This window comes from Triticum urartu, chromosome 5A (genome assembly GCF_056163025.1).
Source record: "Triticum urartu cultivar PI428250 chromosome 5A, HENAU_Tu73, whole genome shotgun sequence".
NCBI lineage: Eukaryota > Viridiplantae > Streptophyta > Magnoliopsida > Poales > Poaceae > Triticum > Triticum urartu.
Genome location: NC_141877.1, coordinates 104,350,947 through 104,375,557, shown reverse-complemented (window position 1 = coordinate 104,375,557; position 24,611 = coordinate 104,350,947). Strand labels below are relative to the sequence as shown.

Sequence of the window (24,611 nt, the reverse complement as noted above, 5' to 3'; positions counted from 1 at the left end):
TGGGGGTCATGTTCACTGGGAGGGGTGTGGCGTATCACAAAATGGGACTCCAAGGGCTACTGTTCATCTCCATCGTCGACCTCCTCCAGCCTCCACGGGCTACTGTTCATCCACCGTCGACCTCCTCCAGCCTCCACCTGCGACTGTTCATCCACGGGCTCCTGTTCATCCAACCTCCACCGCTCCTCCACCAGCTACTGTTCAAACATCCCTCTCCACGGGGTCCTATTCAACCACCCCTCCATGGGTTACTATTCATTCAGCCCTCCACCGGCTACTGTTCAACCAGCCCTCCACGGGGCCTGTTCATCCAGTCCTCCACGGGGTCCTGTTCATCCACCCCCAACCGGCTCGATCGATCGGGGTCCTGTTCATCCAGCGGCAACAGCCTCTACTACCACCTGCTCCTATTCATCCAACCCCCCACCGGGAACTGTTCATCCAACCCCACAACAATGCTCATTGTTCATCAAGAGGCAGCAGGTTCGATCGGCTTCAGTTAGCAGCAGTAGTGAAGGAATCGCTCGATCGAGTTCAGTTAACAGCCAGATCGATCGATCGCTTGGGTTCAGTAACATGTATCCTGCAGTGCAATCTCTCGGGTTCAGTAGGCAAACGCCTCGCTCGGGTTCAGTTAGAGCCCAATGCCTCGCACCGATGCGCGTACGTGTACGAGAGAAACACGCATCGCTCGGCCCCCGACCACCCGCCGTAACTGGGAACTCCCTGATATTTTCCTCGCCCTCGCTTCTACCATGGTTTTTTCCGTCATGGACGGCCCAAAGAATGTCATGCAGCTGCGTCTCCAGCCCGCCCAGGACGAAAAGCCCATTTTCTGTCATGATTTTTTGGCATAGGAGTAGGAGCCCACCACATCTATGATGATACCGGGTTTTGTCACAATTATCATCATAGAAGTGTCATAAGCATGACAGAAAAATTCGTTCGGCCCAAAATGTCACGGATGTGTCTTTTTTTTAGTGCTGGTTCCCCGGCCTTCTCGTGCCAATGTCATCAACAGAAGTGGGTTTTTTGTCATAAGACCCGCTCGGATGGCACACTTGAGCGCTACAGGGCTCGCTGGGTGGTCTGTGGGTTTCGTCAGCGTGCTGGCGTTGACTACACTGAGACATTTGCACCGGTTATCTAACCGGGCACGGTCCGCATCGTCCTTCAGCTGGCGGTCTCTCGTGGCTAGCCAGTTCATCAAATGGTCGTCTCCAACGCTTTCCTTCATGGCCACCTTGAGGAGTAATTTACTATGAGCGCGGCCCACCGGTTTCATTGACGCCTCTCATCCTGGCGATGTGTGCTTGCTGTCCCAGTCTCTCTATGGTCTCAAGCAAGCAGCTCACGCCTGGTACTAGTGTATCGCCCGGTTTCTTCACACACTGGGTTTCTGCGTCACCCACTCGGATGCCTCGTTGTTTGTCTATCACCCCGGCGACACGACTGCTTATTTGCTGCTCTACGTCGATGACATCATCCTGTCGGCCTCCTCTACAACCCTTCTTTAGCAGATACTCTCTGGCTATGTGATGAGTTTGCCATCAAGGATTTGGGCGCTCTCCATTATTTCCTTGGCATTGAGATTGTTCAGCGACCCAACGGCTTCTTCCTTCATCAGTAGAAGTATGCGCATGAGCTACTTGAGCGTGCTGGCATGCCCAACTGTCATCCTATTGCTACCCCTGTTGACACGAAGGCCAAGGTTTCTGCTCTCGAGGGCTCGCCCGCGTCGGATGCTCCATTCTACTGGTCCATCATCGGTGCTCTCATATATCTGACCCTCACACGGCTAGATCTACAGTATGCTGTTCAGCAGGTGTGTCTCCACATGCACGCCCCTCATGACTCCCATTGGACACTCATGAAACAGATTCTCCGATACATTCGTGGCATGATGTCTCTTGGCCTCACTCTCACCTCTCTGGACATGGTGGCTTATTCCGATGCTGATTGGGTTGGCTGCCCCGACACACGTCGCTCCACCTCTGGCTACTGCGTCTACTTCAGTCCTTCCCTCGTCTCGTTGTCGTCCAAGAGACAACCCATAGTTTGGCGCTCCAGTGCGGAAGCTGAGTACCGAACAGTGGCTAACGCAGTCACCGAGTGCACCTGGTTACGACAGCTACTTCAGGAGTTGCATCAAGATGTCTCCCAGGCTACGGTTGTCTACTGTGACAACGTCTCTGCAGTGTACCTTTCCGCCACCCCTGTTCATCATCGTCGGACCAAGCACATTGAGCTGGACATTCACTTTGTGTGTGAACAGGTCGCCCTTGGACGCATTCGGGTTCTCCATGTTCCGACCACACAACAGTTTGCTGATGTGATGACTAAGGAACTGCCGGCTTCCACCTTCAAGGAGTTCCATTCTAGTCTCTACGTCTCTGGTGATGCTTCGACTATGGGGGGGGGGGGTTGAATATATTGTGTGCATGTATATTGTGTCTTGGGCCCACCTTCTAGTTTCCAGTATAGTTGAGGTTGTTGCCTCCATCCTCTTCATCATATATACGTGCCTAGTGCACCGATAAATGCAATTGTTGCACGGCCTATTCCTAGTTTTCGACATTCATAAGTCCCTCAACTTCCAACCACAACCAAAGAAGAAGAAAAGCACATCACGCAACATCAAAGAGAATTGCTCCCATTTTACACATACTTAAACTAGAGAGAGAAGAGGGCAGTGAAGAGAGGTGGGGATGTGCATGGATGACAAGTGGAAACTGTCCAAGGTTGGCGCCGCCGGCGGCCACTGGCAGTCCGGCGGGCGTCAAGGGCCGGACTTCGAGGGGCTCGGGCAGGTCGGTGCCGGGGCGGCTGGCGAGCCTGGCCAAGGAGCAGAGGGCTAGGTTCTACATTGTAGAAGTGCATGCTCTAGCCAACGTAACCAATAGACCGATCTGATGGAAGAGACTAGGAAGCACATTATGCGTCAATACCCCCCCTCACGTGTGGCTCCCTCAGGCCTAAACATGGACCAAAAGTGGGCTGCAATATAATTGCGCTAGCCGGGTCTTGAACTCAAGACCTGTTGGCTCCGGTACCATGTAGAAGTGCATGCTCTAGCCAATGCAACCAAAAGACCGATCTGATGGAAGAGACTAGGCAGCAAATTATACGTCAACATACATCACGCGTCGGTGCGTCACCATGCTCGTGTGCTGGCGAGACTAGCCAACCCAGGCCCGTGGGCTTGCATTGGGTTGATGAATCTAGTGCCACACAGAAGTCTCAGCCTGCCCGATAGCACCAATTTTTTTTTGTTAAGCGAGTGGATGCACTCTGTTCATTTTTGCCCCTTTATAAGAGGAACTAGAGTTGTGCTTTTTTCTATGCCTATCTTGTAGTGATAGGCACTAGAGAGATGGTGTGTCACAGTATTGTCAGAGAAGAGTAGCTTTTGTACAGGAGATGTGTGAGCGCCCTTGTAGCACTAAGAGGAAAAGGTTCATTTTGTGAATGGAATGTAAAACAGAAGTGTTGCTAGTTACACTCGTTGTTTTGGTTTGAGTTGGTTCCAATCTGCCAGAAGTGCATAATTTTTTAGAGAAAGGCGCCGGCCGAGCCCAAAAAAAGTTGAATCTAGCCTGATTTTGAATTAATAAAGCCATCAACTGGCGAGGATTACATGGTAGCAGCATACAAGAGAAAAGGAAATCGAAGAGGAGATACAGGGTGCTAAGTAGAACAACTCCAAGGCGACAAGCAGTGGTCGAGAACACACCGCGCCGTTGCCAACAACCGCCGCTATGCCTATACCAACTAATAATAAGGTCACAGGAGGAGGGCACCACTGTAGGAGTATTGTGATTGCTGACTGCCACCAAAGGACCAAACATGGGCAGCAAAGATTTGTCTCCGCCATCGCAAAGGGCCACTACCCTTTCACCCAGGCTCGATGGGTGCCACACCGGCGACCGGCGGAGTGGTTCCCCTAGAACCCAAATCAAGGTGCCAAGCTGCCCAAGGAGGGACAACAGGAGCAGACCCACAAGCAAGAGTAGCCCGATCACCTAAGCACCGTCATCGGCAGTGGTGAGGTAGAACATAGGATGTGAGTTTGACCTAGGCAGAACATCGGACGTGAGTTGTCAAACAAAGGTGCTAAACCACGGAGAAGGCTGAAAAGGGCAGCACCATACATCGGTCACGGGTAGGAGTCACCAAAGCCCAAGGCATACTGTCGGCACCCGAGAAGGACACCAATCTCCTCACACCAACGGCAGGGACCATCCACACCTGGACCGAGCAATCTTTCGAAGATGAAGTCAGGCCAACTCATGTCGTCATCGAACCGCCGCCAACTCGACCACCACTTGAGAAATCCTCGAGCAACGCCTTCAGGAAGTAGCACGCCACCATAGTGCCGTCATCTCCGAGAACAGGGGATCTAAGGCTTTCACCTGTGCTTCTCGAAGGGGAGGGAGTGAGGGGAACATCGTCGAAGCCTCTAGCAAGGTTAGAAGCACCCAAAAGTGCCGCCTCCCATGTGGCCGCTGCGCCGCCAAGGGATTCCCTTGGATCCACTCCTAGCCACTAATCAGCAGAGCCACCACCCAAGAACGGCGACCGAAGCCACGAGGGGCCAGAATCGGCACGAATCCAAGAAAATCAAGGTTGAGGAGAGAACTTCTCCATGGCTAGCCAGAAAACCAGCGAGGGGCCATCGCAACAGATTACGCCCGCCACTTCCATGCCGCCCACCTACACCCACCGGCATCTCCTGCCACACAGGCCATGCCGCGCGCCACCACCAGGGGACGCCGCCTTGGAAGTTGAGGCTCTCCACATGGGGTGGAGCTGCCAGGATCCACGCCGCCACCTTCACTGGTGCCACACGGCCGCGTTGATGAGCTCCTCTAACAGCGGCAGAGAGAAGGATTGGGATGGTGGCCGAGGCGAAGATGGCTAGGGTTCGCGCCCCCCTCCCCGAGTCGCCTCAGAGGAGGCGGCGGGACGGTGGAGGGGAGGGCGGCATGCATCATTTTCAGACAACTTTGCTTCAAGGATGGATGCGTAGCTCGAGAGCTTTTCAAAATATTTGCGTTGGCCAAAGTAAAAGCTCGACATGAAGTATATTCTTTAAAAAGAAGCACGACCAAAAGGAAGAACCCGTAGCAATTATCACACCAATAGATCAAGTGGATGAAGAAATCCAACATGGGACAAAGATCTTACGCTAAAAAGTCTTCTCTTGTAGAAACAGGTCAGTTTAGACCCGCAGCAACATAGTTGATCAGCTTCATACGGCAAATCAGGAGAAGCTCGGAACCCTAGGTGGAGTAGAGCAGGAAGACGACCAGGCCATGGATAAGACTTAGGTGTAGAAATGTAGTCTAAGGGCTCCTTTGATTAAAAAGATTTTCAAAGGAATTTTGGAGAACTAGAATCCTTAAATAAAATTCTATGTTGGTTCTTTGATTCATAAGATTGAATCCTATTGGATTTTTTCCTAAGGATTTTTTGTTAGAAATATGACCTAGAGGCAATAATAAAGTGGTTATTATTATATTTCCCTGTTCATGATAATCGTTTATTATCCATGCTCTAATTGTATTGACCAGAAGCTCAAATGCATGTGTGGATACATAGACAACAACATGTCCCTAATGAGCCTCTACCGAACTAGCTTGTTGATAAAAGATGGCTATGGTTTCCTAGTCATAGACATGAGTTGTCATTTGATAACGGGATCACATCATTAGGAGATCATGGTCGTATCAAGTTTATTGCTATAGTTTTCTGCATGTCAAGTGTATGTTCCTATGACCATGAGATCATGCAACTCACTGACACTGGAGGAATGCCTTGTATGTACCAAACGTCGCAACGTAACTGGGTGACTATAAAGGTGCTCTACAGGTATCTCTAAGGAAGTCTGTTGAGTTGGCATGGATCAAGACTGGGATTTGTCACTCCGTACGACGGAGAAGTATCTCTAGGCCCTCTCAGTAATACAGCATCACAATGAGCTTGTAAGCAATGTGACTAATGGGTTAGCCACGAGATCTTGTATTACAGAACGAGTAAAGAGACTTGCCGGTAACGGGATTGAACTAGGTATGGAGATACCGACGATCGAATCTTAGGCAATTGACATACCGATAGACAAAGGGAACTGCATACGGGATTTGCCGAATCCTTCACATCGAGGTTCAGCTGACAAGATCATCATAGAATGTATAGGAACCAATATGGGCATCCAGGTCCGGCTATTGGTTATTAACCATAGAGGTGTCTCGGTCATGTCTGCATAGTTCTCGAACCCGCAGGGTCACACTTAACATTTGGTGACGATATATGTATAGTTGAGTTATTATGGTGGTAACCGAAGGTTGTTCGGAGTCCCAGATGAGATCCCGAACGTGATGAGGAACTTCAGAATGGTACGGAGGTGAAGATTGATATATAGGACGAAGGGAAGTGTTCCAGGGACATTGGGTTATGACCAGGATGACCGGAAGGGGTTTGGAGGGGCCCAGGCAAGTGCTGGGGGGCCTCATAGGCCTAGGGGAGGGAGCACACCAGCCCACTAGGGGGCTTTGCACCCCCCCCCTCACCCCATCCCACGAGACCAGGAAGGGTTGGTGCGCCCCTAGGGCTGCCTCCTCCTTGCTTGGGGGGCAAGGCACCTAGGGGGGCACCCAAAACCCATCTAGGGTTGGCCTTGTGGCCGCCGCCCCCACTAGGGGAAAACCTAGGGTGCCTCCTCCTCCCCCTTCCCCCTATATATAGAGGGGGAGAGGGAGGGCAGCCGCACCCCGATGGGGTGCGGCTGCCCTCCCTCCCCTCGTAGCCTTCTTCCTCTCCGTAGTGCTTAGCGAAGCTCTGCTGAGATTCCATCACCACCACCGCCACCACGCCGTCGTGCTGCCAGAGGACTCGAGCTACTACTTCACCATAGCTCGCTGGATCGAGGAGGTGAAGGCATCATCAAGCCATACGTGTGTTGAAAGTAGGTACCGTCCGTTCGGCACTTGGATCGGGAGTTCGCGGGATGGATCGTGATTGGATCACAAAGACGTTCGACTACATCAACCGCGTTTCTTAACGCTTCCGCTTAGCGATCTACAAGGGTATGTAGATGCAATCTCTCCTCTCGTAGATGTTCATCTCCTATATTGATCTTGGTGAGCGTAGGAATTTTTTTTGTTTCCCATGCAACGTTCCCCAACATTTTTTCGTACTACTTCCCATAGGATTCTAGCATCCACTCAAACATCTTTGAAAGAGTCCATTGTTTCTCCTATGATGCAATCAAATAACCCAAAATCAAATAGGATTGAGATGGGCATGTTAAATCCTATGTTTTTTTATTCTCACGTTTTCAAAATTGTATGATACAGGCCCTGAGTTACTATTTTGTCGGTAGTTGACTAAACAGAATAACTAACTTTCCCAGACAGTACAACATGGACAATAAGGTGATGTATGCAGAAGGACAACATGCAGATTCATTGCGGGGCACAGTTGGGCTTGCACACTGTTCAGAACCAAGTTCTCACAACAAAATACCATGTGAAATAGAACTGATTGTGAATAGTTTTGATTCTTATATTATCAGTTCAAATATTTGTGCTCCATACAACCAAATCCCATTGAAACGTATTGCAAACAACTTCTGAAACAATGTATGGTGTATCATCTAGTATACACCTAAATATATGATCCTCGCTAACATATTTCTCTCGACAATCAAATGTCACGTCCGGAGACATATCACCTTATAACATGCAAACATGCATGAGAAAATGCTAAAGCCGTTTCCAATTTATTATACTACTTATACAAAGAAACAAATATCCTTCTGAACATGCAAATGGTTGATGGTTTTTTTTCATTATGTTATGCTACTTATATTTTTACAAATATTTACATTTGTACAGTAATCAAATATAATAGAACACATGTATTTTTATGGAAACTTATGACGTATCAGGTGGAAACCTCATCTTGGTGCAAATATGAAAACTTACGCTATGAACCATCTAATCTCAAATGTACAGTGGAGAAACAAGGTGGGAGGCATCCAACAACATTATGCTTCTGACTTGGAATTCCAACATGACCAAGAACAAAAGATTAGCACATGCGTTACACATGTGCTTTATCGTTCACTGCTAGTGCCAGGGAAAATAGGTGATTCCCACTAGCCAATTTTCCTCAACATTCAAATATGTCAGCAGTCATGTCACCTTATAACATGCATCAGAAAATGCTAAGTCATTTCCATATTGAACAACATTTTAAAACTATATAATAATCAAGAAAAATCTTATGTATTTTAGTTTCTGTTTTTATATTATTAATCTAAGTATTCATGTTCTATACAACTAAATCTCACCGAAATGTGCTGCAAACAATTTCCACGTCAATGACAGTAACCCGTAGGGCATCATCTAGTTGTTTCAAAACAGCAGATACATAACTCTGGTTCAGGAACGAAGTGGAGTGCTGATAACATCAGGGCAGCGAGCAATCAAAGTTCGAGCAACATATTAGAGTAACTTGTACAGGAAGCTGTGTGTCAATCCAAGGTTCTCCAGGTGATCTTCACCGAAATCGTGGTAAATTCGTCAAGATTCACCACTTTAGGCTAGTCATAGTGGAAGTAACTTAAGTAGTAACATAACGCACTTCAAGAAAATTTTGCTTATGCGGCATGTAGTTAATGAGAAGAGAGGTATTTAGAGTAACATAATATGTTACTGTAACATAGCGCTTCCCAAGAAAGGATGAGTCTACAAGCTAATAAATAAGGCCATCTATGACACTAGTACTATGTTCCTTTGCACTATAAAGGTCGTAACTTAGACTAGTGTCATATACATGACACTAGTATAAGTTACTCCCCAATAAGACCAGCCTTATCTACTATTCCATGATAGCAAGTGTCGAAGCTGTCTTCCCACGCACCACAGGGCAGCCGCTTCTGAGAAAGTCCGTCATCTTTGGGGGTCCCTTCGATACGAAGATACACGCAACTCCGTATCACCACGGCTACAACTGAACTTATTTTGCAGCCAGCTTCTGCAACTCCCTGGTAGAGAGGAATCACATCTTCGTAACCACTGGTCTTGGCATAGAGATTCAGATTAAGGCCACAATCAGGAGCACGGAGTATCTCAACATCAACGAATGCCTGGACTGCATTAATCAGCGCCGCAAACTTGACATCTAGTGGACACTTGTCCCCATAAAGACGCCGATTTTGAATGGATGATTCTGTTGTGTACATGGTGCTGAATTCAGTACATCCTTCAATAAGAAGGTCGCCTTTGGGCCCATCTTCCTGTGGGTCTTCAGTACATATACAGAGTTTGAATTCAAATAGCACACGGCTCCTTATGCCAATACCTCGAGCAGAGCTAGTCAGTGATAAACGTGCCATACCCTACAATTTGGATCAACAGGCATGACATCCTATACTTTAATTAGTGATTACTACAATAGATCGGCTGCAATCACTACAACTGTCTGGTCTGGATATAATTAAGTGTTATGTCTAATAGTGAATTAGTGAGATTATTTGACTCGGCGTGATACCTTTAAACTGGATATTACTGAACTATTGCAGCATGCACTCAGGTGAGTATCTCAAACTTCCAGAATAAAGCCTAAATATAATAATTTTTTCAATACAGTGCTTGCATCTCATGCACGTGTATTGTAAGTATGATTAAAGAATCAGGCCAGTAGAAAGTTGCAAGTTTGATAGTCAGATTACCGTCTTTGGCTTCACAGTTACAGCTTCATAATTCTCAATTTGACGCCTATAGACATAATTGCGCAAAGGTTCGACCCGATCCGGCGCTGCGAAAAACCCAAATATTTTGGCACGTCCAGGCCGGGCATGCTGATAGCCAGCGATTTTGAGATCAACGAACTGCACCATGTCCATCGATCTGCAATAACCCTTATGTGAGCAATCAACGGTCCCAACATTGCTGAAACTGACTGCAAAATTAACAAACAGAGCATGAGGTATTATCAGAGATCTATAGTCATGAACAGATGATGAGAGAAAATCTGCTTTGTTTCATCAAGAGTGGTTCAGTTCTGGAAAATATACTACCAAATCTTGTTTGTTCATTGTTATCACAAAGGATTGACAAAGGAAGAGCTGAGAAGTGAGCAGAGGAGGGATCTGGAATGTAGTTTGGATTTGGGGGTGGATGGGGAAATGCTCAAATTTCTTTCATTTGATGCCAATCTGAATAGACGAACAGGATAACACTTGACAATTGACAGCAGGTAAAGCTAGCTAACCACCCGGGTTCAATTCCTAGATTGACAGCTGATGCACAAGGGTTTTCCCCCATTTATTGAGGATCAAGTTTGGTGTGTGATGGGACCACTCATCAAGATATCTTGGTACTCATAAAAAAAATTCTTCCTAAGCTGAGAAACTTTGGACTTTTCTCTTGATGATAATTTGATGCAGGGAATCTCAGTGACAGAACTTTAATTAAAAAAACACTTACTTTCAGATTCATCGGCAAGTTGATACTCCATATCACATGAATGCCGACTTTCTGGCTTAAATGCTGGAAATCTCCTAAGCGGTCTTGGGCCTCGGATAGAAATCTCTGGATTCTTATACACGGCAACTGTCTGCTCATCATCACTGCTAACCCTTGGGAAATCATCAACTGTAAAAGGGCGGTACTTCCCTACACACGAAATCATTAACCAAATCAACAACAACAAAAAACATTGAGCACCATCTATCATTGATTTTTTGACAAAGATCTACCATTGATTTAGAAGCCAAAATTATTAGATGGATCACTTGAGAAATATTCCTCGAAAAAGTATATATCACTTGAGAAAGATTAGCTGTCAAAACAATTGCAGTCTACAAGGCTGTATACATGCATCGAATTATATGTTCTTTTGAAGTGAAAATTACCATTAATACCAAGTGTGTGTGTGTGTGTTATTATTACAAACATGTTCGCAGATTGGAAGATCAGGTAGGATCTTCACTATGGTTAGATTCAGTACAATTAGACCTAATTAGTGGAGAATAACAATCTCCAATAAAATAAAGTAGCCGAGCACCAGTGGAATAGCCAGCTAAATTTTAAGTTACTTGTAACCTTTTCCCAGAAACTCTACTTATAAAATGATTTGCCATATTCATGTTTATTAGTTTAAGATCAAGAGTGTGTGACCATTTAAATATTATTCTCCCCAAAAGGCATTATTGTGTTACAGAAATGCTAACAACATACCTAAATCTGAGTAGCTGGCACAGGTTACCCAAAGAAAAGATCAACAGTTTGTCCAGCGGTGGTTCAACTATTGAACGAGGTCTCAATTTCGTACAAGTAGTTAGCAACGCAATGTATTCGGTTGAAATTCAAAGTTTCAAACACTGACGGTGTTGGTGCAACTAATTCAGCAAGATATTCTTTAGTATTGCACGAAAATCTTGTTGATAAAGGTTCTTACATCAAGGAGCACTGGTTTCTAATTGAGAGAGCCAATTGCATCAGGATACACATAGATCTAAACTAATCAAGTACAGAACAGAAGCGTCGAATCAACTACGGAGGAAGCAGTGCCTTACCGTGGTATTCATCCTCCTCTTCGTCGTCGCTGAGCGCCCAGGGGTTGTCGTCCTCGTCGCTGGTGGTGGACTTGGACGAGTCCGCAACGTCGTTCTGAGGAGTTGAGGGGGGCCGCTTCTTGCCGCAAGCGGGGCGAGGGGACGGAGCTAATACATCTCCGCGTCCGTCTACCTCCATGGCGCGGGGACTCGATTATTTGCCGTTACTTAATTTGGACTTGGAGGATTTCAAGTGCACGTTAGGGCAACTCCAGCCCCAGATGGCGCCCTAAGCGGCAATTTCGCTAACTGGCACGACATGACAAATGAGCCGGCCCATGTAGGTTTGTTTATTCCACAGTTTTCCGCGCATTTTTTTTGCGCGTTTTTTTCTTGCTGGTTTTCCTGGCATGGGTTTGTCTTGGGTTTTCGTTTTTATTTTATTTTCAATTTAAAAATGCGTGAATTCTTTTCAGATTAAAAAACTTATTGCAAATTCATGAACTTTTTCAAATTCTCGTGAACTCTGTAATTTTTTCCAAAATTTCCCAAATTACGATTTTTTTAATTCGTGATTTTTTCAAATTCTGTGAATTTTTTAAAATTCATGAAATTTTTACTAGCAAATATGCCTGTGCGTTGCAACGGGTGAAAAACAATCAGATTATGTAGATGTGTGAAGATTTTGTATAATTTCATGGACATTTTTTAAAATTCCCGAATATGTTTTGAATACATGATCATTTTTTAAAAATTATGAACATTTCTTATTTCACGTAAAAAAATTTAAATTGCATTTTTTTTATAATATGCAAACAGTTTTCGGAATCACGGAAATTTTATGATTTCCTGATTTTTTTAATTCACAAATATTCTATAATTCTCGATTTTTTTAAACTCACAGCTTTCTGAATCTGTTTTAATTTCTGTGAACATTTTCAAAATTTTCATGGGCATTGTTTTCAAATTTCCGAATATGTTTTGAATACACGATTATTTTCTGAAAATCATGAGCATTTTCTATTTCACGAGCATTTGTTTGAAATCATGAGTTTGCTAATACGCGAACAATTTTTTGAAATCACGAACATTTTTTGATTTCCCATTTGTTTTTTGAATTCAAGAACATTTTATGATTTCTCGATGTATTTTATCAAAACTCGCAACTTTTTTGAAAAAAGAAATTTAAACACAAATTGATTTAAAGAAGGAAAAGCAAAAAAATGAGAAAGGAAAAAACAAAAAAATGAAATAGAAAAACAGGGGGCGTCACGAGCGGCATATGGGTCGGCCCATTACCGCGTGCGGGCGGAGGTGTGCTTGCTATATAAGAGAGAAACGAGGCAAGTTGGTAGAGCCAAGGATCAAACCTTAGCCTCCCGCGTGGAAGTAAAAGGCCTTAGCCATTGCGCTACTTGACTGCACATGGTGTATCAGGGTATCATACTTATAAGAATCGAACACGCCGGTGATTTTGGAAATAATCGAATCGTTTTCTTTACTTATGGATGGCATGGTGGATAATTTACGACTACTTTGAGGGCAATTTTAATGACGTACGACCAGAAGCAGTCATTGCTTTATTATTAAGGAAAGATATCTGTGAACTTTTTTCAAACTTTTTTTTGAAGTTTTATGAACTTTTTCCTATTTTTTGAACATTTTTAAAGTCAATGGTCAACTGTCCATGGCTTACAAGGTGAATGCATTGATTGCTCCTGAAGGTCGGATGGTGGAAGATGGCAGCGACTGATTCTAGAGTGTGCGCATGCGGTGCACGCAAAGGGTCTGCTAGACCGGTTGATGCTCTCGACTTGCCGGCGGGCGGCTTAGTGAGACCACCGAATTAGACGGGATGTGTTGATGTGACATCGGGGAGAATCATCAAACTTGTAGGTGCAACCATTGTGGTTGCGAGAAAGATGGCTTTGAGTTGATCTGTGTACTTATTTTGTCGGGTTCTACTGAATAATATAGTAAAAATGGTTATTGCATCGCTTGATGCAGAGGCCGGGGTTATCCTCCTTTTCAAAAAAGTAATAATTTTTTAGATGATGATGTTGCTTGAAAACATTGCATATTATGATATCTCATTTTTTAAATTTAAGCATATTTTTTCTTGTGGGTGTAGCAATAACATCGGCGGTTCAAAGATAAGGCGCAATGGTGTGACGTCCCCGATTCAATCGTACACTAATTATACACACAAATGTGTACGATCAAGATCAGAGACTCACGGGAAGATATCACAACACAACTCTAGTAACAAATTAAAATAATACAAGCTTTATATTACAAGCCAGGGGCCTCGGGGGCTCGAATACATCAGCTTGAATACAAATGAGTCAGCGGAAAGCAACAATATCTGAGTACAGACATAAGTTAAACAAGTTTGCCTTAAGAAGGCTAGCACAAAAACAACATGATCGAAAAGGCAAGGGCTCCTGCCTAGGAGCCTCCTAACTACCCCTAGTCGTCGGCGGCCTCCACGTAGTAGTAGGCACCCTCGGTGTAGTAGTAATTGTTGGTGGGGACATCTGACTCCTGGACTCCGTCATCTGATTGCGTCACCCGAGAAGAATGGAAAAGGGGGAAAAGAGGGAGCAAAGCAACCGTGAGTACTCATCCAAAGTACCCGCAAGAAAGGATCTACACTACATATGCATCGGTGTCGATGAAATGTGTAGTATCTGTGGACTGAACTGCATAATGCCAGAAGAGAAGGGGAAAGCCTAGCCTATTGAAGACTAGCATCTTCAAGCAGCTTCAAGCATCTTGCAGCTTCAGAAGAGAGAAGAGTAGTATAAAGTAAAGTAGTAGTAGTGTCATCAACCTCGCCCAGAGATCCTTCCTCGACTCTCTACGAGAAAGCAATCCCAGAGCCATACTATCCATTTATCACCTCAAGTATCCAGCTCTAGCTGTATCGATCGGGATACAACTCCAAGTGTCCGTTACCGTAGGACAGGCTATCGATAGATGTTTTCTTCCCTGCAGGGGTGCACCAACTTACCTACCACGCTCGATTAACTCCGGTCGGACACAGTTTCCCGGGTCATGCCCGGCCACGGCCAAACGATACGCCGCAACCCGACCTAGGCTTAATAGAGAGGTCAGCACGCCGGACTAAACCTATGCACCCAGGGGTCTTGGGACATCGCCCCGGGAACTCCTGCACGTTGCGTGGGCGGCCGGTGAGCATACATAGCTACCTCCTTAAAAAGGCAGGTGCTTACCAGTCCAACCCGGTGCGCGCCGCTCAGTTGCATGACGTCTATTAAGCTTCGGCTGATGCAGACGACGCAGAACGCCCATACTATGCCCACGTGATGGTTAGTGCTATCAGGCCAGAGGCCCCTCAGATCAAATATCCAAACCGTTAGTGTGTTGGTAGTACAGTCACGAGTAGAGACTCACGAAAGATGTGACCCCGTCGCCCCGTCTCGAGGACTTGCGGCAAGGGCTAAGAATGCCCGGCCACGCCTTGTATTCAACTCTCAGGTACCCTCCAGGTCAACCCGTCTCCACATCACTCGCGGGTACCCCTCAGGGTCGACCCGCCTTTCCAAGTAACAGTTGTAAAGTCCAAGTATCCGTGTGTCCAAACATCAAGGGGAAAACCCAAGGAATCACCCTCGGTGAATTCCACTCGATGTAATCATCAAGGTGAACATTAAGAGGAACCACCCTCGAGGTTCACACTTGAGGTGTTGCACGACAGAGTCGTATCGGAAGTGGTTAAGGAGGAAATCACCCTCGATGACCATGACCGAATAGCTACACTATAGAATCTCATCAAGAGTGATGTATGAGGTTCCACCCTCGGCACTCGATGGTAACTCTACAGAGTCGAGCAACAAAAGGGGCGTGATGTGATGTGAGGTGTCAGGCTCTGGTCATCGATCATGTTGATCGAGTCGTCGATGATGAAGCAGGGGCAACAAGGACCAGGTGGGGGTCACTGATGGATCACTAACCAACCTATACTAAGCAGTTTAGGATAAGAGGGTAAGGTAACAATAATCAGGTTACAAAAGCAGGCTATGCATTAGAATAAAAGCAAACAATAATAGTAGCAAAATCTAATGCAAGCATGAGAGAATGGAATGGGCAGTATCGGGATGATCAAAGGGGGGGCTTGCCTGGAAGCTCTGGTGAAAAGGAAGAAGTGTCGTCATCGACGTAGTCGATCACAGGGGCGGCATCGGTCTCAGGTCTACCAAAAAGAAGAGGGGGAAGAAACAATAAATATAAAGCAAACATAGCATCACAAAGCATAACATGGCAATATGCAGAGCTAGTGGTATTCTAACGCAATACTACACGTTGCAGACGGAGAGGGAAAACATCCGAAGAGGTTTTCCGGTGTTTGGCATTTTCCGGACAGAGGAAAAGAGGGGAAAAGTTCCATGTTCAGCATGCTAGGGGCGTGTGACATATGAACGGACCGTGTATTCTGATTCATTGGATTTTTCTGAGCAACTTTCATGTAGAAAGTTTTTCGATCCGAGCTACAGTTTCTTTTCTATGAATTTTCGAAGTTTATTGCATTTTTAGAATTTGTTTTAATTCGATTTAAAAAGGAAAATGCTAAGTGCACACAGCAACAACTTAGCTACAGTGGCTTACAAGTGGGGTCCAATGGCTGTGTTGACCCAGTCAATGTTTGACTGATCAACATATGAACAGTAGAAGTGGGTTCAACATGTCATAGGCTTATGTATTTTTAATTGTTTTAACCTTTATTATCAGTAGGGTCCACATGTCATTTGGCTATGCTTAAGCACTAATTAGTCTAACCAGACTAAGCTAACAAGCCGTCCACCACACGGCCATGTGCAAAGGCACTAGGTGCACTTACAATCTCCCCCTTTTTGGTGATTGGTGACAAACTGGTTGAAGTTTTCCACGGGAATAAAAGTATGTGAAAGTTAAGGATTAAGGCATTGTCTTCATAAGTAGCAAAAGGCTCCCCCTGAAGATGTGCATATAAGTAGTTTGCTTTTGAATGCAAATGCACATGGAAGGTTTTACTTTGTGGAGATCCTCTTCAACTTATGAAGACAATTCATCATGCATGTAAAGAGATAACGAAGATAATGACATGCATAATGAAAAATGGACGTCTACAGAATGGCTTCATGCGGGATTTATCATCATATCACGAGGTAGCAAAAAAATTAGCAGACGACCATCGAGTTTAAGTGTTACAACTCAAAAAACCAAATTGTTTCAAAAGATGAGAGGTGTAAAGACTTTGCAAAAATCAATGCAACCACCCATATGGACCCGCTTGAAGACTATCAACTCAAATGCTTCTCCCTCTTTTGTCAGTAATGACCAAAAAAGTTTGAAGACATAGAATATCTACTCGTTCCCAGCAGGAGTAGATGATGGAGCAGGGTCGTCGTTGGAGTTTGGTGGTGCAGATGGGCCTGACGCAGAATCATGATGCAGTGCAGCCAAAGTCGGTGAAGTGGCGTCGTCTTCTTCATTGACGACTCTGGCAACAACAGTTGCAGCCGAAGACGAATATTTAGAATCTTCAATGGACGGAGTGCGACGCAAGCTTGCATTTGGTGGAGGCCTGGAGTCAAACTTGAATTTCTCTGTGAAGCCATCTTCGTGAAGATTTTCTTCAGGGCAGAGCATTGTGAGGCTCTTCCAGGACCGCCTACAGGCTTCATGGGCAACAAACGAGTTCTTGGTGGCCAAGTTGCAAATGTGATTGACATCCACCAAGAGACTCTGCATCTGACGCTTCAGCCAGTCATGATGCCTATCCTGCTTTTGATGTAAAGCCACTAGAAGCTCACGGTCATTTAGGACACGAGGACACTTCTGAGGCCTTTGAGCTATGGTGCTGGCAGTGGCTTCGGTATTGGCGCGAAGTGGCACTCTCATGTTCCCAGCAAGAGGATAAGAAGGTGTTGCAGCATTGGGGACTAGAATCCCTTCCATTGGCTGAGTGAAGATTTGAAATTCAGCATTCTGAAGATGAAGTGATTTCTTGGTAGGCTCGGGGTAGATGGCTTTAATGGACATATCAACATCAGGCAGAAAAACAACATGGTTGCACGCTGAAGGCTGATAGTCAATGGTGGAATGAAGCTTAATTAAGTGCATCACCCATGGAGCATAGAACTTCAGACCAAACAGATCAATCCCAGAAGCAGCAAGTTGTGTGATGAAGAAATCCTGAGTATTGAATCTGATGCCATTGATGATATAGAATACCAAAGTCTTCATGGCGCCTTCAAGTTTAGCTTCAGATGAATATCCTTTGATGGGCCAGAGAGTATGCCTCAGAATATGGTACACTTTGCGTGGCAAGTACTCAAGGTCCTTAACAAAGAATTCCTTTGGGTATTCACCGTCTTGAGGCAATGACTTCATCATGCTAAGCATCTGGCTCATATTTGGCTCAGGCTTCTGAAAAATTCTCTGTAGCTCATTCCTAAGAAGCTGACAACCAAGTTCATATAACTCACCTGGAGTGGGCAGGGAAGTAAGCTCGATGATATCCTGAGCTTTGGCTTCGTGATGTACATCTACTGTCATCCACTCAAGGACCTAAGTCTTCGGATCCCTGTTGTAGCCTCGAATATGGTGTCGGAGTAATGGGCCACGGGTAGTGATGTCTACTACACAACCTTCTTCTTGTAGACGTTGTTGGGCCTCCAAGTGCAGAGGTTTGTAGGACAGTAGCAAATTTCCCTCAAGTGGATGACCTAAGGTTTATCAATCCGTAGGAGGCGTAGGATGAAGAAGGTCTCTCTCAAGCAACCCTGCAACCAAATAACAAAGAGTCTCTTGTGTCCCCAACACACCCAATACGACGGTAAATTGTATAGGTGCACTAGTTCGGCGAAGAGATGGTGAAACAAGTGGTATATGGATAGTAGATAAAGGTATTTGTAATCTGAAATTATAAAAACAGCAAGGTAACAAGCGATAGTAGTGAGCGTAAACGGTATTGCAATGCGTGGAAATAAGGCCTAGGGTTCATACTTTCACTAGTGTAAGTCCTCTCAACAATACTAACATAATTGGATCACATAACTATCCCTCAACATGCAACAAAGAGTCACTCCAAAGCCACTAATAGCGGAGAACGAACGAAGAGATTATGGTAGGGTACGAAACCACCTCAAAGTTATTCTTTCCAATCAATCTGTTGGGCTATTCCTATAAGTGTCACAAACAGCCCTAGAGATCATACTAGAATAACACCTTAAGATACAAATCAACCAAAACCCTAATGTCACCTAGATACTCCAATGTCACCTCAAGTATCCGTGGGCATGATTATACGATATGCATCACACAATCTCAGATTCATCTATTCAGCCAACACAAAGGACCTCAAAGAGTGCCCCAAAGTTTCTACCGGAGAATCACGACGAAAACGTGTGCCAACCCCTATGCATAGGTTCCCAATGTCACGAAACCCGTAAGCTGATCACCAAAACATACATCAAGTGGATCAATAGAATAACCCATTGTCACCACGGTTATCCCACACAAGACATACATCTAGTGTTCTCAAATCTATAAAGACTCAATCCGATAAGATTACTTCAAGGGGAAAACTCAATCCATTACAAGAGAGAAGAGGGGGAGGAGAAACATAGGATCCAACTATAATTGCAAAGCTCGCGATACATCAAGATCGTGCCAAATCAAGAACACGAGAGAGAGAGAGAGAGAGAGAGAGAGAGATCAAACACATAGCTACTGGTACATACCCTCAGCCTCGAGGGTGAACTACTCCCTCCTCGTCATGGAGAGCGCCGGGATGATGAAGATGGCCACCGGTGAGGGATCCCCCCTCCAGCAGGGTGCCGGAATAGGGTCCCGATTGACTTTTGGTGGCTACAGAGGCTTGCGGCGGCGGAACTCCCAATCTAATCTCCGTTCTGGAAGTTTTAGGTTACGTAGGTATATATGGGTGCAGGAGGTACGTCGGTGGACCGAAGGGGGGGCCACGAGGCAGGGGGATGGGCGCGCCCCCTACCCTCGTGAGCTCCTCCTTCATCTTCTGACGTAGGGTCCAAGTCTATCCGGTAGGTTTCCTTCCAAAAATAACTTCTCCAGTTGATCTCGTTCCGTTTCGACTCCGTTTGATATTCCTTTTCTTCGAAACACTGAAATAGGCAAAAAACAACAAATCTGGGCTGGGCCTCCAGTTAATAGGTTAGTCCCAAAAGTAATATAAAAGTGGATAATAAAGCCCAATATTGCCCAAAACAGTAGATAATATAGCATGGAGCAATCAAAAATTATAGATACGTTGGTGACGTATCAGGTAGCCTAACCCGAGTCCCAGAATCTTTCAAGACATCGGGCCGGCTGCGTCCCTCAAGACATCAAGATGAAGTGCCGCCTTCTGGTGGCCGGCTGGCTGAGCAACTGACTGCCAGAAGGCAGCCAAGCTCAGGAAGGCGGCTCCAAGATAGGCTGACTCCTGGTAGGTGGCCTCCAGAGAGGCCGGCTACCAGCAGTCGGCCCACGGTGCCCTCAAAGTCTGCACCCCCGTTAAAGAAGACAGGACAGGGTGAGGCAACAGTGTAGCCCACCCCCCCCGAATCCGGGGCCAGGCGTGGCCACAGTGCCTCGTACTAGCGGAGATCTCTGTTCGGTGCGGCACTGTTGCCACTTCGCCCTTGACGTCACTCCTGACAGGCAAAGCCCTGTTCCCACGACCGCCTGTCGGTACGGCCCAAGGACGGCGGGCCCTACCGGTCAGAGAGAGCCCGGAAGACGGCGGGAGCTACACTAGTCGGACCCGAGGGAGGCCGGCTCCCAGCAGCCGGCCCGGTCCCTCCTCGGGGATCCACACGCCATTAACCAGATAAGATGCGGAGTGGCTACAGTGATCTCCCACCAGGCGGTGGGACTGTAGCCACACCTCCCCGACCAAGCACGCGTCATTAGCAACACAACTATAGTAATCCGTACCGGCAGGACCCGCGAGCGGCAGAGGCGGCCTGTCGGCTCCGTACCAGACCAGCCGGTGGGGCCCACCAGGTGGTGGGCCCCCGCAGTTGGCGGAGAAGCCGGCGACCAGAGAGACAGACAGCCGGGCCCTACGCCCGGCCGGATTACCGTTGTACCCCTGGGGGGTAGGCCTATATAAACCCCCCAGGGCACCCATGCAAAGGGTTCGCACCCTGTTAGGATTAGATTCATACCTAGGGGAGGAGAGAGCAAGCCTTGCCTTCTCCCACCTCTAGCATACAGCTCGAGGAGCACCATTGTACTCATTTGTGCCTTAGAGATCATGTGGATACCCCGTAGAGCAGGACTAGGGGTGTTATCTCCTCGGAGAGCCCAGAACCTGGGTAAAGTTTGCCGGTGTACATGTCTACGCCTCATCCCGCTTCCAGGCACCGGCGACGTTCTACTCGCTCCCACCATGATAAGCCATCCATTGGCATATGTCGCACCCAACCCCCGACATTTGGCGCCCACCGTGGGGCGAGGTGCACCGTCATCCGGAGACCTGTTCTGGACGGGAACCTTTTTCCTCCCTGGCGAGCATAGCCAGCCTGGCACGCCAGATGGAGTCTGTGCCGACGCGCTGCGTGGCGCGGAGCTCGCCTGCGTGGCGAGCTGCCTCGCCGACCTTGTTGGCGAGGTTCGCCTCTCCGATGAGCCGATGTCCGATGCGGGTGATGATGACCCTGAGAGTCGCCTCGTCAGCCTCCTCGATCAGCTTCGCGTAGCCAGCGAGCCTACTGCGGATTTGGAATCCGTTGGCTCCACCGACCCGATGCTTGTCGATTCCGACACTGCGTCGCTTGACGCGTTCCCCACCAACGTGGTGGTCTATGAAGAGCCACCTCCTCACGTGGAGAGCGGCGAAAGCGCCGTCACGGAGGTGCTTGTCATCGGCCACAGTGAGCACTCTGGCGGAGGTGCTCATGATCCGCTCAACGCGACACTACAAGACCTGACGGCGCCCATCCCAGAAGACGACGACGCCGAGATGCTAGAAGCACGCCGCCTCCAGCTCGTCGAGGGCGCCAAGAAGCTGGCTAGCATGAGACGCCTGTCGGAAGCCTACCGGCGCGAGATGGACCAAGCTGTGGGCGGCACGCCGGCTCCCGCTAGGCCCAGCCGCCTTGGCGCGGTCCAGCAGCGCGGCGTGGCCATCGCCAACCTGCTCGGGGCAGATCGCCCCGTCTAAGCCACGCCCGCGGAGAATATCCGAGCTGCCCAGGCGGCAGCAGAAGAGCTAGATAAGTTCGAGGGTGAAGAACGTCGCCAGATGGCAGAGCGCGTCCAGCGGCTCCTCGATGCGGCTGCTGAGCAGCACGAGACCGGTTGCCGCACTGAGGCGCCACACCGACCTAACGACGATCCGCCTCCCCACCGAGATCAAGGCGCATCATCTCGGACGCCGACTGGTGACGTCCGCAGAAGAAGAGACAAGGAGCCGGCTGCCAGCCGCAGCCGGACTCACATCACCATTGAGCGCGACCAAGATGGCCGCCCAACAGGAGTGGAACGACAGGATGATTGTCCGCCTCCTCCCCCTCGCAGGGAGAGGCGCATCACCCCGCCGCCTGTTGATCACCCGACACTCGGCGACCGCCTTGGCCGCTGAGGGAGTCCTGGATTAGGGGGTCTCCGGACAGCCGGACTATCTCCATTGGCCGGACTGTTAGACTATGAAGATACAAGATTGAAGACTTCGTCTCGTGTCCGTATGGGACTCTACTAGGCGTGGAAGGCAAGCTAGGCAATACGGATATGGATATCTCCTCCTTTGTAACCGACATTGTGTAACCCTAACCCTCTCTGGTGTCTATATAAGCCGAAGGGTTTTAGTCCGTAGGACAACAACCACAACACACAATCATACCATAGGTTAGCTTCTAGGGTTTAGCCTCTCCGATCTCGTGGTAGATCTACTCTTGTACTACCCATATCATCAATATTAATTAAGCAGGACGTAGGGTTTTACCTCCATCAAGAGGGCCCGAACCTGGGTAAAACATTGTGTCCCCTGCCTCCTGTTACCATCCGGCCTAGACGCACAGTTTGGGACCCCCTACCCGAGATCCGCCGGTTTTGACACTGACATTGGTGCTTTCATTGAGAGTTCCTCTGTGTCGTCGCCGTTAGGCTTGATGGCCGACGACTGCAATCTTTCAGGTTATACACATGTATACATAAACGGCCGCACAGGAGGCATCATACTACTTTCAGGCAAAAGTATAAACATAGCCTTATAAAATTTCATAAAAGCATTGTGTTTACAATGAGAATACATATCACTCAAACATAATATTCTTTGAGCACCGGGCCTCTATCAAACGAGCACCCTCGAGAACGTCCTCGAAATAGTGCTCGGCAGCCACTCGGCCTATGGCCAAACCCTGCGCCGCAATAGTGGTAGCGTCCATCTCCGCCCAGTATGCTTTAACACGGGCAAGGGCCATCCGCGAGCCTTCTATGCACGCCGACCTCTTCATCGCATTAATGCGCGGCACCGCACCAAGGAACCGCTGCACTAAACTGAAATAGCTGTTCGGCTTTGGCTTTTCCGGCCATAGCTGATCCACGACAGACCTCATGGCGAGTCCGGACAACCTATTTAGTTCGGCCCATTTGGCTAGCTGATCAGTCAACGGAAGCGGACGCTCTGGAACGTTGAATTGCGACCAGAACAGCTTGTCCACTTCACGATCTGTTTGACCTTGGAAGTATTTGGCCGCATCGGCAGCGCTCGCTGCCAAGTCCATATACGCATCTGCTGAACTCCACAGATGATCTAGAGGGGCATACCGTGGAACTTCCTCCGCAATATCCCCGGCTTCCCGCAGCTCCTCCTTCTTCGCTCTCATAGCAGAGCGGGTGTCTTTGCCCGCCATCGTGGCCTTCTCAAGGTCTGTTGCCTTCGCTCGGTTTTCTTTTTCAAGGAGCCGGCAACGGTCGGCAGTGTCTTTTAATTCTATGGCCATCTTGGCCATCTTCTCTTAGCTCTGGCAATGTGCGGCCTTCTCGGCTTTCAACTCTTCGGCCGCCTTCAAAGCAGCCGCATTACTAATCCTCGCTTGTTCCTTGGCTCGGGCAAGTTCTGCCCGCAAGGTTTCCACGGTGGCAGCTCCATCTGCAGTCACAACATATTAAAGATACTGGCATCATGCTGCTCTTACTATGTGACATTCACCAGAAAATAACACTTACCCTATGCCTCGTCAAGCCTCTTGTTAACAAGCTCGATGTCGGCGTCCGCCGCATCCAGTTGCCGTTTTAATTCGGCAAACCCACTAGTCCGACTAGCCACCGGAGCTTCCACCGCCTGCACATAAAGGCAGTCTGGTTATTGCCTGGGACTATGATCCTCTGTTCGCCGCCGTTCTCGTCGACAACCAGAGTCTCAGGGGCTACTATCTACACAGGGCACACCTAACATGTGCGGTACTATCACGTACCTCAAAGCCTGTCAGTAGACTCATAAAGGCTTCATATAATCCGCTTTCGGCGGACGAAATTCTCTCCATCACCGTACCCATCAGTGTACAGTGTTCTTCTGAGATGGCCGCTCGCCCCACCAGCTCCCTCAGAATGTCCGACCGCATACCAGACGGTGCCGGACTCTTCTGTTTTCTCTCTTCGGGAGCCGGACGCTAGGGACTTCGGCGGTCTATGGGATTATCTTCTGGCCTCACCGGATTCGAAGAGGCCCTCCGTGACGACACTTCGGGGTCGCCCGCTTCTTGAGCGGAGGAGTCCGGGGTCGCCCGCTTCTCTCCATCATCTCTTGAAGAAGATCCCCCGAAGACGAGCTCAGCTGAGAGGGGCTAAGGCCCGAACTGCAAGATATATGCGGTGGTTATTTCTCAGAAAAAAGATAGTATATCTTCACTATTAAAGTATTTTGGATCACTTACGACTCGTTGGAGGGCTGATCCCCCCGCGGACTTTGTGCGGCAAAAGCACCCCCCGAGGCAGGACCCTCTGTGGGAGACTTCTTCTCCCGTTTGGAGGCCTCGGCTTCCGGATCCTCGAAAGCAGTCCTTTTCCTCCCCCGGTT

General features: G+C 47.7%; 1 protein-coding gene and 1 pseudogene across 1 annotated transcript; one reads left to right on the top strand and one right to left on the bottom strand.

Moving 5' to 3' along the window:
- Window positions 1-2,708: 2,708 nt before the first annotated feature.
- LOC147970479 (small polypeptide DEVIL 4-like) lies at window positions 2,709-3,183 on the top strand (annotated as a pseudogene).
- A 5,353-nt stretch (window positions 3,184-8,536) lies between these two features.
- On the bottom strand, window positions 8,537-11,762 carry LOC125555737 (uncharacterized). Its single transcript, XM_087522661.1, has 5 exons — window positions 11,585-11,762; window positions 10,494-10,682; window positions 9,737-9,966; window positions 8,872-9,403; window positions 8,537-8,598 (listed from the first exon to the last, which is right to left on the bottom strand). Exons 1-5 carry the CDS (start codon window positions 11,760-11,762, stop codon window positions 8,537-8,539), a joined length of 1,191 nt encoding a protein of 396 aa, XP_087378787.1.
- Window positions 11,763-24,611: the final 12,849 nt, after the last annotated feature.